The following is a 14958-nucleotide window of genomic DNA, read 5'->3' on the forward strand; positions in this document are numbered from 1 at the left end:
CGTTTGAGACCAAAATACGATCTTCCGACTACTTTTGACAATTGAAAACACAATTTCAATTATTTCTGAGAAACTTTCTCGTTGTCACCAACCACTTATCTTTCGAAACAAAAAAGTTTCCAGCATGTCGATAATTTCATGTTTTCTGCTCGAAATGTCTCGACATTGACGAACATAATTATTAAATTAAAAAATATCTATGGGTCTGATAAAAATGATCCAGACACCAATAGAAAGGAGACAGTCTTCCCGTTGATTTGATATAAAATTATTACGCATTACGACGCTACATGATTCTGAAAGAAGTGATATTCAAAAGAAAAAGAAATCTTCGCGATGTTTCCAATTTTATCATAGAAATTAAATTTCCTTCTAATCCTTCAGCCCTGAAGCTTTTTTAGTACTACTAGGATATCGGGGATGATATTCTACATCCAATTCTGACGTTGAATTGGGAATTTGAGAAAGTTGCAATTTTACACGATTTGGCAACCCTGTAATTTCTTCATGCGTTGGGACTAGATAGCAGGGGATAGAGAAACTACAGATAGCACTTCAAAGTTCAAAGTTAGGTAGTTCACTTTTTACCATCATTATTAGAAAGAAATTCAATATAGCTTATAGTTTATTTAGTTCCATGCATATTCTCAAACAAAGCTCCAGCAGCTTCTTCTATAGAGTACCTCCGAAAATACCGTGGACAGGAGGGACACATCCCCCTAATATTTGAAAAAAAAGTTTTATCCCCCCCCAAACCAATGTAAGCTTGAACACTCGAGTAAAAATCATGTAAATTGGAAAACCATTGTTTTAATCAAGTTAAAACTGAGCGTGGACACATCCCCCTAATATTTGAAATTAAAATGTTTTATCCCCCCCCCCACCTAAAACAATGTAAGTTTGAACACTCAAGTAAAAATCATGTAAATTTGAAAAAATTGTTGATCAAGTTAAAACTAAACCTATGAAGTTGGTTGGAATAGTGCTTTATTGCCAAATTTATAGCCAAAATTGAAGCATTCTAGCTTGTTATCTAATAAATGAGTAGGCCTTCTACAAATTCACTTTTTTTTTAACAATATTAAATGACTAATAAGACTCCATTCCATTCCATTTATTTAATCGAAAACCCATATGCCTATGGAATTTTCAAGGGAAAATCGGAATAATAGCCTAAGTAGTCTACTGATCACCAAAAAAACTTGAATGGAATGTTTGCTTTCAAGTAGAAATTTGCGTAAAATCGCACCAAATTGAAAATATATTTTCAAAATTTTCCGGGGGAGTACCCCTGGACCCCTCTTTGGTGGGGTGAATTTCATACTCCCCACACCCTCGGTGTCTGCCTCAAAGTTGAGGTGCTTTCTACTCCAATGTTATGACCCCCCTCACCCCGAAATTTTTTTCTGGATACGCTACTGTGGCAGTCTATATTGTAGATTTTCCAGGCTTGTATGAGGGTAGTTGTTATGGGAACGGACCAGTCCGGAGTACGGTAGGTTGATATCAGTGCGCATCCAAGTGTTGTACTGATGCAATTGACCTCACTCAATTTGTCGAGTTTCCTTTATGCTACAGCAGCAAGCAGTAAATTTACTGGCTGTAGATATGTAATAATAGCATCTTGCAGTCTTCTAAAAATTGGTCAACAGTGTTCAAGACATGTTGTAACAGTTATAATGCAGACTACATTTGGCTGGACTTTGAGTCCAACAGTGATCACTTATATCGATAGTATCTAGTTCCAGTATATTTTATTCCAGTTTTAGTTATTAGTTAGTTATATAGTTTGGTTAGTTATTTCAGTTTTATTCCTATTTTATTAGGTTGTTGTTTTTGAAAGTATTGATATCGAAATTTGATACTATCGATATTACTTGTGTTTGTGTAATTAGTGTATAGTATTGCCGAACGTTTTTCTAGAGCAGGAAAATAATCTCACATCCTCCCACGTGGTCCCAGTTTACAATGCTACTGTATAGTTAATGACAAAGAAAGAGAACGTTATGATCTGAGATATGAGTATTTTTCATCATTCATGCAGAAGTTTTATAGAAAAAATCCAAAAGCCAGCCTCCTCAAGCGATTGGATTGCCCTGTACATTAAAATCTTGAGATCCTCATCCTGTTCAATTAATATGGTGTCATCTACGAATAAGGCCCCAACTATACGGGCACCGCAGAAGCGCTAATTTGTTTTTTGCTCATTAGCCGGATATTATCCAATACCGGCGTCACACTCTTGCCGAGTGCGTACAAATGACGACGAGCGCGAGAGTGTGGATGGCTACTATGCCACCACTCGCCTTAACTACAATATTTGCCAAGGCGAGACGAGCAAAGGCGAGTGGCTCCCTACTATTAATCTTGATAAGCCGCTTGTTTTCTGGTCACGTTGCAAAGTGAAGCCACTTGTGTTGGCCATTCAGCCAAACATTTGGCAAGCGTGTAGACGAAGCATTATAAGTTAAACTATAACAGCAAAATTGATAAGACGCTTCTGATAAGGACCCATGCTTTCTTAAGACGCGTTGTTAAATAAATTTAGTGCGATTGAATATTTTCCCTGAATACGCCTTATAGTTTGGACCTGAGAAATACGTTCCAAAAAAAGTGTTGAGGTTATGTAAGTGTTAAGTACCCTAACCCACTTAAACAATAATACCTATTAACACTTTTAGTAAAATAAAATGCTTGAAACACAAAATGGTAACAGTCTATAAAAAGTAATTGTTACTGATCACAGATAAGTTTATAATGTACAATAAAGATGATCAATAAACAGCCTTACGGTACCTCATTAGCCTGAGTTAAAGTTTAAGGTTAGATTACTTTGTTTCTTACCTCTAACGAATTGAATGATTTTTGAGTAAAACATTTTGAATGCGTTTTGTAGAACATCAGTTCTTAAGATCTTTCCATAATCCTTTGTTACATTATAATAATGAGTTCTTTCACAAGAAGAAACCGTGTAAACACTATCAGAATCGGTGTTCAGTGTTGACCTTATTCAATTTCTGTATCCCGTCCCGTGGGTTTATCAGCTGTTGAAAAAACATATGATTTATGAGTAGTCTGTTCTTGTGGTCTGCTGAGTCTGCTCGTCTGTTGGTTTATTTGAAAATTAGTACAGTAAAGTTATGGCACAATTTTTCTTACAAGAATAATAATTATTCTCTAAAGACTACGTTGTTTTTATTGGCGGAATATTGGTAGTGGATTAATATGAATAGTAATTGTTACAATTTACATTATTTTAATTAGTCCGGTATAATGTTTAACAGAAATTCCACAAGTATTTTATAGAACTTGACGCTTCTAAGATCCCTTATTACTTATTATTTTGTATTCATTAATTTAGATGTTTTCAATTTATACAAAAGTTTAACTCATTTAAAATTGTAAATATATTTTTTTAAACTTGAACTAAATCCGTATTATTTTGGCCACTGATCTAAACACAAGCTAAAACAGGTTTTTCCATAATAGAATTGTGTATTACTGTTTACGTGTGTAATAGACCTATAGCCTGTTCGTTGGTTGTAGTAGTGTTCTTTTATCCCTTATCACTCGTTATCAATATTTGACGTCCAAATTTTGTTTGTGCATGACGTCGAGGTCAAGCAGAATAGTTCTGTTTTAGTAAAGTAAAAACATATTTAAAGGAATTTCAAGTTGTATTCTAGTATAGCTAGTTGGATTCTATTTATTTGCTATAATAATTATTTTGTTAAATGATGGCACATTCTCCTATATGTTTGAGACATGCTTTACTCCGACTTCGTGGATCTTCGGGGGGAAAATTAAAAGGTAAATGCCTTGCAATGCTTTTATCTATAATAAATTCTATAATGGACAAACAAGTCTTGGTTCGACTTATTCTAGTAGTTTTCTCTTGGTATTATATGAGTTGAAATTTGAAGAATTTAGCCTTCATTTCAAAACTGTTTTACATTTCTGTCTACAATCCTATTCATGTTTTATGTCAGTAACTTCTTAGTCTACAATCAAACATTCTATTATTTGGCTATCAAATCACGGCAGTAGTTTACTTACAAAACTTTTTATTTGTATGAGATAGATTTTCTGAATTTTATTTCAATTTTTTCTTTGGTCCTGCAGGCAATCTGAGGAACTTGCATATTGGGGCTTTGCCTGAAACCCATCAAATGCTCCAAAAAACGTGTCGTGATTTTTCTGATAGCGAATTGAAACCAATTGCAGCAAAGTTAGATAAAGAACATAAGTTTCCAGCTGAACAGGTAAGTTTCTTACCTATCATTTCTGCTATTTGAATTCTAGCATTCTGTGTCCCGACTCTTTCTTTAGCATTCTGTAAGCCGATTAAACTGCTGGGTTTTGTCCTAGACAGTAAATTGAGTTGGAGTAGCCACATAGAGTATCTGTGTAAGAAACTGTCCAGAGTTATGTACCTACTAAGAAAACTAAAATGTTGTGTCAGTAGGGAGGTATTTATTCTGACTTACTATGGTTTGTTTCATTCCCATCTCAATTATGGGCTCCGTCTTTGGGGTAACTCAAGTGATACGAAGAAGGCATTTATTTGGCAAAAAAAGCAATTCGCTGCATTGTTGGTCTAAGGAGTGTTGAAAGCTGTAAAAATAGTTTTATCGAGCTTGGAATCATGACTCTCCCTTCCATGTACATTTATTGTAACCTGGTCCATGTTAAAAAAAACCTAACTCTATCAACAAGACATAGCCATCAGCATGAGCATAGAACTAGAAATAGGAATAACCTAATTACCCCATACATCAGACTGCAAAAAACATTCAAAAGCTATATGTATACATATATATAAATATACAACAATACTTATTATTCAATAAATTACCGACAAGAATAAAAAATTTACCACAAAAAAGTTCATATCTACAGTAGCACAATGGCTCAAAAAACAGGCTTTTTATACAATTGACGAATACCTAAGTCATAACGCGAGCATCTGTCTGTTTTATATTATATTTGTATATGTATACATATGTGTACATGTTTAATGTTATGTATATATGTGTTAGCGGTACGATATATTGTTAGTATAATTATGCAATGCTATGTTTTATCTCCACATGACGTTTTTTATAACATTTGTAATGTTCGATGACAAGAATAAAGATTATTGATTATTATTGACTCCGCCCGTATTACATATGCACCAGTCTGGGTCGCCAGTGGGACAACAGAGAAACACGGACACCTTTGTGGTGTCTAGCGTCCTAGTTTCTTATAGCGGCTGGATTTTTGACCCGAGAAAATTCACGTGTCGTGACTGGTGTCCATAATAATAAACTCAATAAGACTTATGTGCCCCACAACTCGATCAAACACTAGGCGTCCCACTGAAGACCCAACCTGGTGTCCACTGATCCAAAAAAGTATCATGATTTTTCTGATAGCGAATTAAAACTAATTGCACCAAAATTAGACAAAGAACATGTTTCAGCATATTGTGGTACGGGTCTACTGGAGGCCATACTCCAATGTCATGGAAACCATAAGTCGTCTAGCTGCAGTGTACGCAAGCATATTCAAGACAAAAAATATTTCATCATAAAATGTTTCATCATACGTTCCTACATTCGTATAAATCACGGTACCTAGACTACATTGTATTCAAGATACATTGAAAAAAATGGTACTTGTGTATTATGGTAACATTATGTACTGCAAACAGTAATGCAGCTACAGTGCGCCATATGTAGCTATAGGAGATACAAATACAAATTCTTTTTATTGCTGTAACACTTTTTCAAAATGCATAACAAAGTCAAAACATATATAAAACAGATGAGTTAAAACAGTCATAAGATCACAGATTATGTATCACATATTATCTAACAGTTCATTTTTATTGTATGGACATTTTTCAACAAGGAAAGTTTTTATTCTATTCTTAAAACATTTAGTCTCTAGACATTTAATGTTATCAGGTAAATTATTAAACAGTCTGATGCCATACTCAATAAAACCATTTAGTGTGTATGAATAATTACATTGATTCACTCTGAGAGCAGACGAATTCTTAGTAAAATGATTATGAACAGTATTATTCAAAGGAATAAATGCCAGATTCTTCTTTATATACATTAAACACTCAAAAGCATAGATAGCAGAGACAGTTAATATTTTCATTTGTTGGAATAGAGGTTTACAATGTGTTCGACCATGGACATGAGCAATCACTCTTATTGCACGCTTCTGCAAAACAAACAGTCTCTTAACGTTAGTGTCATTCCCCCAGGCAACAATACCATAAGACAAATGGCTATGAACATATGCATAATAGACAGTAATTATTACAACTGGGTTAACAAAGAATTTCAAACGGTTCAATAAAAATAAACCTTTAGATACTCTCTTAAATAATAAGTTTACTTATACAAATCTCCAGGCATTTCTCAAAATGAAGGTCAAAAAACAAAATCCATATAAATATTGTTATTGAAGCCAGATAAAATACTGATGGCTTAAATATTCCTTATGAATCTTATATGCATGCAAAACAAATTACAAATGAACAAATGCATTTAATCACACCACTACTCTGTTTCTGTTTAATTCAGACACATGAATGCTCAGGGCACAACTTACAGGGTACATTCTATATTCATGTAATATGACACAAGTAGTTACCAAGATTCTGTTCTGAGAAGGCTCATATTGTGCTTATTTAATGTTTCATAAATATTAATTATTATTGGGAATGTAAAAAGTGAATTATAATATTGGATAATTTCTCATCTAGATGCATTCCGTTCAAGTTTATCATCATAGTTAATAAAAACAATGAATAAATACGATTCTGAACAGAGTTGTTGAATATTGAATAAAAAATGTTGTTTTTATAAATTCTATCCTAGATAAAGAAGATGGGTGAACTTGGCCTGATGGGGATCTACGTGTCAGAAGAGTATGGTGGTGCTGGGCTGGACACCCTTGCTCTGTCTCTGGCTGTCGAGGAAATCGCTAGGTAACAATAATTTCATATTCATGGGGTAGCATCTAATAGATTACAAACTAGTGCAATAAATTACATAATTGAATGTCATCAATACTGTATAACAATAGAATTTCTATGAGGAATTCAAAATGTTACATGTTCAAAAGGTCACATTCATCGATTTTATTGTTATTCAAGAATCTAAGGACTGAAGAACAATTTTTCTTCTGTAGGAATAAAAAGTACCCGCTTTACTACTGTTATGCTAACAAAATGTTTTCCCCACCCCACACCTATACCATTATTGATTATACAAATTTCTTCTCATGATGACATTTTTATACAGTATTCATGGTTTAATTTGTCATCTTGTTATCCAGAAGCCCGCGGCAACCTGGTATTAAATAGCCATTAATAATGCTATAATTTGATTGTATTGCTCACTTATAGTTCCATTCAGTGGGATAAGTACGGTAGTTACTTCAAGTGCAATGTGAGAAAATTCTGCACAGTATTATTTTCGAGATTGAAATAGAAGTTCAGATAGTTGTAGATAGAGGAAAAGGAAATGGAAGAGACGTTACAAGTTGCTATTGAAAAGCATAATTTATTCAATCAATTAGAATCACACAACTTATCATCCAATCATAACGCTAATCATCCATTGTTTAGTTTATTATTATGCACTCGAGTCAGAAAGCTATATTATAATCATCTTCAAAGAAATTAACACAATGATACGTTTTGTTGAATAGGGGATGTGGAGGTACCGGCACCATAGTCAGTGTGCACAACACTCTTTACGTTGGGCTCTTGGATAAAATGGGCACAAAAGAACAGAAAGAAAAGTTTCTTCCATCTTTCACTGATGGAACCAACGTTGGAAGCTTTGCTATCAGTGAACCAGGTAATTTTCTCATTATATTTGACATAATCTTACATCAGTCGTCGTAGTTTTCAAGAATTTTTGTCTGCATCTTTAGGAACTCAATATTTTGTACGTGCGAATGAGTGTAAACTCATCATTTATATCTGCATAAGAGCGCTCATCTATTGAAATGTAGTTTGTAATACGTATACAACAAGATTCAAACTAGAAACAAATTAAACTGTAGCTGAAACATCTCTCACCAGAACTTTGAATTTATTCATAGTGTCAAGATAATAGGTTTGGTATGAAGTTTTAAAGTGTGGTTTAAATAGAAAATTATTTATAAATGATGAGTAATTTACATGAAAACCATCACATCATTTTTCTTAATATATTAAAATGTTACTCATGTTATATGTTTTAATGTATGTTTTATATATGTTTCAATGTATTTATTTCAATAGGGACCACATTCCCTGCAAATCTAAGAGCAATTCCTTGAAGGTTGTCGACAAGTGCCGTTCGAGACGCGCAGCTATAAGCAGGCTTGTTAAGACTATGAGCAGGCAGCTCGAGACGCGTCGTCTCAAGGAATTGCACCTTTAGTTTACAGCACGGGGCTCTATGGCCAATGTTATTTCAATATAACAATAGGAGCACACTGTTGCCGCGTTTTGATCATTCTATCAAAAGGCCTAAGCTCTCTTTTTTGCTCTTTCTCTCACACAAATAGCTAACAGGCTGTCTGGATTCTGTCAAATCTGGCAGCACTGTGTCCTAGTATAAGAGCAATGCTGCAAACTAAGGTTTGCACAGACTATAGTACCGTATTTTTTAATTCACGAGAAATCGTCTATCGTTCGATTTATTGGTGCTTTGAGATCTATAGATGCTTTCTATCTTATTCATTTAAGGGCCTCACTACACTTGCATATTAACAAATTATGCACTGTATTCCATGAGGCTATCGATCATATTCTCCCAATATACAGTTATGTGGAATAGAAAAAACGTTTATTGAATAGATAAGCTACCTTAAGCGAACCTCAAAGAGGCTGCTTGACAAGGTACCATATACAAAACATGTAAATTCAAATATAAATATACATATATCAGTGAACTTTATTTTTACTTAACAGTTAAATTTACTTATCAGTTTATTACACTGTTAAATTTACTTACAGAATTTACTTAACAGTTAAAATTGGACCTCCATATAATGAAATTCAATTTGAAACCTTCTACTGTTTACCATCTTTTACACAATCATAATTTATAAATGCGCATATTCAATTTATAATTTGGATTTGATGTTATTTGTGTGTTATTTGAATAAAATGTGTGTGATATTTCAGACATAACCTCGAAAATATGACACATTGTTCTTGATTGTTGAAAGGTAGTGGAAGTGACGCGAGCAACATGCTGGCTACGGCAAAGAAGGAGAGTGACTGTTGGGTGTTGAACGGCACGAAGGCGTGGGTGACCAATGGAATCGAAGCCAAGGCAGCCATTGTCTTCGCCAATGCCGATAAGAGCAAAGGCCACAAGGGAATTTGCGCATTCATTGTGCCAATACCAACGCCAGGTAATGTCTTTTCACATGTCTATGCAGAGCGAACTCGTTTAGAGTATATGAAAATGTCCGCAATTTTGAAAAATGCGATTGATAGAGGTATCTCACTAATGTTTTTATCATTTTTAAATTCAAGTTTTTCTTTGAACCGTTTCTTTCCAAGCTAAGGCTTATTCCAAGATGTTATTAGGATATCCGGATGAATATCAATATATTTTTGAATTGAATGGCGAAATGATATAACATGTCTCATTAATCATTTTTCTTGCTTGATGCCGAGCTACACGAAGCGTTTTTAGACGAGTCAGCAGGACAGAAAGCTCTCCGTTTAGCTGATTGGGTTGGTGTTTGGTACCGGTAATCACCTAATAATCAGCCAATCGGGGAACTTCCTGCCCTGCCGACCCGTCTGAAAAACGCTTCTTGTGGCTTGGCCCTTACAAAGCATTCTAGAATACTATTTAGAAAATTATTCACCTTCATTGATGATGGCTTGAGACTGATTACTAGGTACTATTCTTGAAAGTTTAGTATCAAAACCGATCGTGTCATCAAAAAAATGAAAGGGTAATAGTGATTCTTTTATATAATAAGACAATTAGATAATTTTATTTGTTAATATTGCAGGTCTTTCACATGGTAAGAAGGAAGACAAAATGGGAATTCGAGCATCTTCAACTTGCAATTTGATTTTGGAAGACGTGAGAATTCCACATGAATATCTTCTGGGGAAAGAAGGAGAAGGTTTTAAAATGGCGCTTGCTACTTTAGGTGAGATTTTAATAAGAATGATAGAATTCCACTTCATTTTAATCAATCACCATCGGTGATTAATCCTATCTATTAATGAGTTTCCAACCATAAGAAATTGATGCTTTTGTTCATAAATGGTTCAGTAAAAATAACGAACATATTGTCGTGCTACAATCCAATCGTTTGTGGCGTTGATGGAAATTAAATACTCTGATCATCAATATTCCCCAAGATTATTCAATAGTTAAGAATTTATATTTACGTTTTTAATCTCTCCTATATGTCAGATTTTCAAATAACAATATACTATGAATTCAATAGCTGCATCATCTATTATAATAAATTATTATCTAGGTACTAGAATATATTATTAATAGGTGTATCCACTCTTTCTCTGATTTTCCACAGTGCAGGATGTTGAAATTGAATAATAATGATTGGAATCTTAATGAGCTCAATTCTACAGAACAATCATGAATGACTTTTCTGGTTGTAGAGATACAATGAAAGTTTGAAATGATTGACAACAAATACACCTGTGTTCAGATTCGTAAGTTGATGTAGTTATATCCACTGTGTGCTGTGTGCTTTATAGGCGTACGCATGTTTCGGCTTTTTCAAATTCAATGTGATCAGGCTATTCCTTTAGATTTATTAGTTAAAGATTCATACATCTGAAATGCGTTATTATTATTTTGTAGAAGCTTGTCTGATTTTTGCTTTATTTTTACTTTAGGTACTTTATTTTTAGTAGTTTACATCTCAACCAAGTAGACCACGCAGTCATTCTCGTTATTCATCTTTTGCATGTACAGTATTTTTAAATTCCCCAACCAGTAAATTTCTTCTCTTCGATCAATCAAGTCTCAATATTTTCCGTTTTTCACTTCATGATTTTTAACACTTCAATGCGTTTTTTAAATCAAGTATTGATTATGCTTCTCATCCTTATTGATTTGATAATCTTTTTACTTTACTTAAACTTTTTTTAGTTGTAAATATGCTTCTCATCCTTGGCTTGACAAGGTCAAATCGACGTACGATAATGTGGAACTCTAACCTATGATATTGAAAAATTACATTTGAAGAATGTAGATTTTATTAATTATTTTACAGTATGAATAATTTGTAATTGCATTTAACATGTAGATCAACTCCAAAGTTTGTTATCTAGGTTTGCACAATTTCACTTAATCAATTTTATAATATGCTTTCAAAGTATATATGAGACTTATCAACTTGCTATCACTCTTGCTTACTTCCAGAAATATTGATGCGAATGCTTTTTTCAGATGGTGCTAGAATAGGAATCTCATCACAAGCCCTGGGCATTGCGCAAGCAGCTCTAGACTGCGCCGTCGACTATGCCAGCAAACGGTTGTCGTTTGGATCACCAATTCTCAAATACCAAACTGTACAGGTACTTCCACTTTCTAATTTGTAAAAAATCACTAGGAAAACAATTAATATATATTGTAATGGTATGTAATTATAGAAAACTGTTAATATTTGATTGTCGAGCATGAATGAATCCTAAAATAAATGCCCGATCATCAGTTAAAAAACATGTTAGAAGTGTGTGTGTTTCTAGAATTAATGGAATGTCACTGCATTCCAAATGTAGCTAAGTTATGTGTCTCATTTCTTATCTTTCAATTATATACAAATTTACAATTATTTTTTTTGCAGTCATTCGAACATTCATTAAACATTTCTTAAAAAAAGAAATTAATTTACAGTGGATTTACGATAAAATATTTTTTTTAGTTAAATTAGAAATGGAACTGGTTTGGGCTTGAGATTGTGGTACTGATATAATGTATGTGGTTATTATAAATGATTGAATTGAAGTGGACAACTTTTTGCAGGCACGATTAGCCGACATGGCAGTCAAGTTAGAGGCGGCTCGTTTACTTACATGGAGAGCAGCTGTCTTGAGAGATGCTGGTAAACGGTTTACAAAGGTATGCCATCAAACTTTTTTCACTAGATATTACAAAATTTGTAATGTCAAATCAAAAGTAAGTTTATTTCCAAATCTTTCCAAGATATAAAAAAATGTTAGAAAGCTAATAGAACTTGAACAATATGCTATACAAAAATACAATGTACAATGCAAATAACCAGCGTACAGTGTAACAAATACAATTTTTCATGAAAATTTGCCTTCATGGCGAGTCGCGGGGCATTAATTCTTAATTTGCTCTGTATACACACACCATAATATGCTGGTGTCATTACATTGTACCATTCGGTACTCCTCCCAGCTGGTTTTTACATACGGACATCACTGATGTCCCAAAGTAATACGAGATCAAATCAGTTTCTTATAGAAGGATTCGATACACTATTCCTGTCCAGTCTGCCTGGGAGCTTTACCAATTGAATGTGCCTTATGTCGTAAAAATCTCTGCATAAAAATAAAATTAATTTGTTTCATGTTTTCAACTTGCTGCGTAGGAACCACTGATATGTTAATCCAAATGAAAACGTATGCTACTTTGAAGTTACAGAATTGATGTTTCACAATTATTTGTTCCTTCAGGAATCATCGATGGCAAAATTAACGTCTTCTGAAGCAGCCACTTTTGTGTCACATGGTTGTGTACAAATCCTTGGAGGAATGGGTTATGTGACTGATATGCCAGCTGAACGTTATTACAGGTGTGCATTCCATCAATACAATTTAATTTATTTATAAATTTATCTAGAAACTAGAATATTCTAGTACTGTAAGGTATTCCGGACTTTCACGTTAACTTTTTCGGTGGTTTGCGTGATGAATTTCGAGAACTCTGGACTATGATAAGTAGATACAACTATATTATGTTCATTGTTCTTATAGCAGATCAAAAATTGTCGATATCCGTTGGTACAATTCAATCAATAATAGTGAACTCGTTGTAAAGGGACCATTTCAAATGTTTTGACCGAGCTTGGTGAAACCGGACATAACCCGTCGAAATAAAATAAACATAACTTACCGTTCTTCCACTTTTCACTGATATTACAACCAAAACTGAAATATAAGTTGATTTGTCAATTCATTTTATTGAATTGTCTCTTAGTGCCGGTTAAATTTTAACCGTGATTAATTCATTGAAAACCAATCAGAGAAGTTGTTTTTGAAAATACGGCCTCTTTGATTGGTTCTCTGTTGTGCATCCGGGCCTTAGAATGTTAGAAGCGTGTAAACTAGCCGATTTTAACAGTTTCGATGCTTGAATTAAAAAATGTTTCAAGGCAATAAATTACATCATTATTATATTCTTCGGTGACTCATTCTAACAATCAGGAAACTGATTGTTGTTGTGACATATAATATCTATTACGGTATATGTAATTTTTATAATATCATAGAGTAGCATTCATGTACTGTATTCATGTGTACGCCAGTCACATCATACGATTTTGAAAATATGTATATTCATTCTTTACAGAGATGCTCGAATCACCGAGATTTATGCTGGTATTACTGATATTCAGAAGCTGGTAATCGCCGATATGGTTGCTAGAGAATATGGACTCAGAACTCGGTAGTTATAATGTATCTGGAAACAAAGCCTTCAACTATTTTGTTTTAATTGATTAGCATTTAAGAAACTATCAGTGCACTTCAAAACAAGAGACTAACTTATTGAAAAGAAACTAGTACGTACTCAGGCTTTGCTGTTCGATTTATCTGTAAGAGATGATATGCGGCAAGCAAGTTTTTATTTCTATGATAAAAATATTGATTCTCCCATTTCCAATTTCGGCGAAACTCATTTCCTTTGCAATGACTGATGATTGATGTACATTTTCGCCACTGATGTATATTTCCTAAATCCCAGAATTTTACCAGTATAAGTACTATATGCTTAAGTACCATAAGCACCATACTAAACTAGCTATGAATATGTATTTTATCAAGGTCCTTCCCCAATAATTTTAATGAATTGTGTTTTGTGTATCATTGAATAAATAAATAAAATCTATTATTAGAATTTATGAAAATTGAATGTTTGAGATTATTGAGTTGATACACAGTACTAGATTATTATAATTTTAAATTTAATCTGCTACTACATTTAAAAAGCATGTAGGTCTATCTATTTAAATGTTCAGTACTGGATATTATTGAGTAGGTAGCCTACTCATGATGTTAAAATAATTTGAGTTGTTTATAGTATATTTTTATAACATAATATAAAATTTGTTATTGAACATCTTGTGAAATTCATTCCTAAATCCTAATGATAGCTGCATAAAAACACTATTCTAATAAATTGCATGATTAGGCTAATTCTTCTCTATTCATTGAGTCATCAGATACTCTTGAAAAAAAGATCAACATAATTTATAAAGTGTTATCAAGTGCTATACAACTCACTCTATTATAAGAAATATTGAAATGTTTGTAAAATTGAAAACTCAAGTTTTGTACTAATTAGGACCCTGCTGTAGTTTCGTCTTGGGTCAGCCGCTATCTGTATAGTTCAATTGAAATTTCAATTATTTCTATCTGTGCAGACAAGAACATTTGAATAATACAAATATTTGTCCAGTCGAAGCTGTTTGGTGAATCGTAAGGTGCGTACAGACTTTCGCTCTGCTCCGCAACCGAACGTCACTCCAGCAGAGCGATTGATGATCGACCGGGGAGCAACAGTGGTTCGACCGGGGAACGCGAGAAGATCTAACATCTTCCGTAACGTTCATGATGGGTGCGTGGGCGGAGCGACTGTGGTTCGATGGAGGAACGAGGGCGGAGCGTGCTCGGTGCGGGTTGGAAGCGCGTATATGTGTACGCAGCTT

General features: G+C 33.8%; 2 protein-coding genes across 3 annotated transcripts in view; one reads left to right on the forward strand and one right to left on the reverse strand.

Annotated features, from left to right (window-relative positions):
• The window catches only part of LOC111046158, an 8637-nt gene extending 5191 nt beyond the window's left edge, over window positions 1-3446 (reverse strand). Inside the window, exon 1 of the mRNA XM_022331652.2 lies at window positions 2845-3446. Coding sequence (XP_022187344.1) covers window positions 2845-2878 — 34 coding nt within the window. The 5' untranslated portion in view covers window positions 2879-3446. The remainder of the gene's footprint in view (window positions 1-2844) is intronic.
• Window positions 2423-14367, forward strand: LOC111046144 (short-chain specific acyl-CoA dehydrogenase, mitochondrial). Of its 2 annotated transcripts, none has more exons than XM_039431609.1 (10): window positions 2423-2626; window positions 4123-4262; window positions 6882-6991; window positions 7717-7868; window positions 9232-9420; window positions 10036-10179; window positions 11454-11581; window positions 12030-12125; window positions 12707-12825; window positions 13602-14367. In XM_039431609.1, the coding sequence occupies exons 2-10, from the start codon at window positions 4170-4172 to the stop codon at window positions 13699-13701; spliced, it is 1131 nt and encodes a 376-aa protein (XP_039287543.1). In that variant the 5' UTR covers window positions 2423-2626; window positions 4123-4169; the 3' UTR covers window positions 13702-14367. The 2 variants fall into 2 exon arrangements, with proteins under 2 accessions (XP_039287543.1, XP_039287536.1); XM_039431602.1 differs by lacking the exon at window positions 2423-2626 and adding an exon at window positions 3071-3810.
• Window positions 14368-14958: the final 591 nt, after the last annotated feature.

The sequence above is a fragment of the Nilaparvata lugens genome, chromosome 1, assembly GCF_014356525.2.
Source record: "Nilaparvata lugens isolate BPH chromosome 1, ASM1435652v1, whole genome shotgun sequence".
NCBI classification, from domain to species: domain Eukaryota; kingdom Metazoa; phylum Arthropoda; class Insecta; order Hemiptera; family Delphacidae; genus Nilaparvata; species Nilaparvata lugens.

Coding starts and splice junctions, on each gene's coding strand:
- LOC111046144 (XM_039431602.1), top strand. CDS start 3,735: ATGATGGCACATTCTCCTATATGTTTGAGACATGCTTTACTCCGACTT. Junction 3,811..4,122: donor TTCGGGGGGAAAATTAAAAG/GTAAATGCCTTG, acceptor TTGGTCCTGCAG/GCAATCTGAGGAACTTGCAT. Junction 12,826..13,601: donor CCAGCTGAACGTTATTACAG/GTGTGCATTCCA, acceptor CATTCTTTACAG/AGATGCTCGAATCACCGAGA.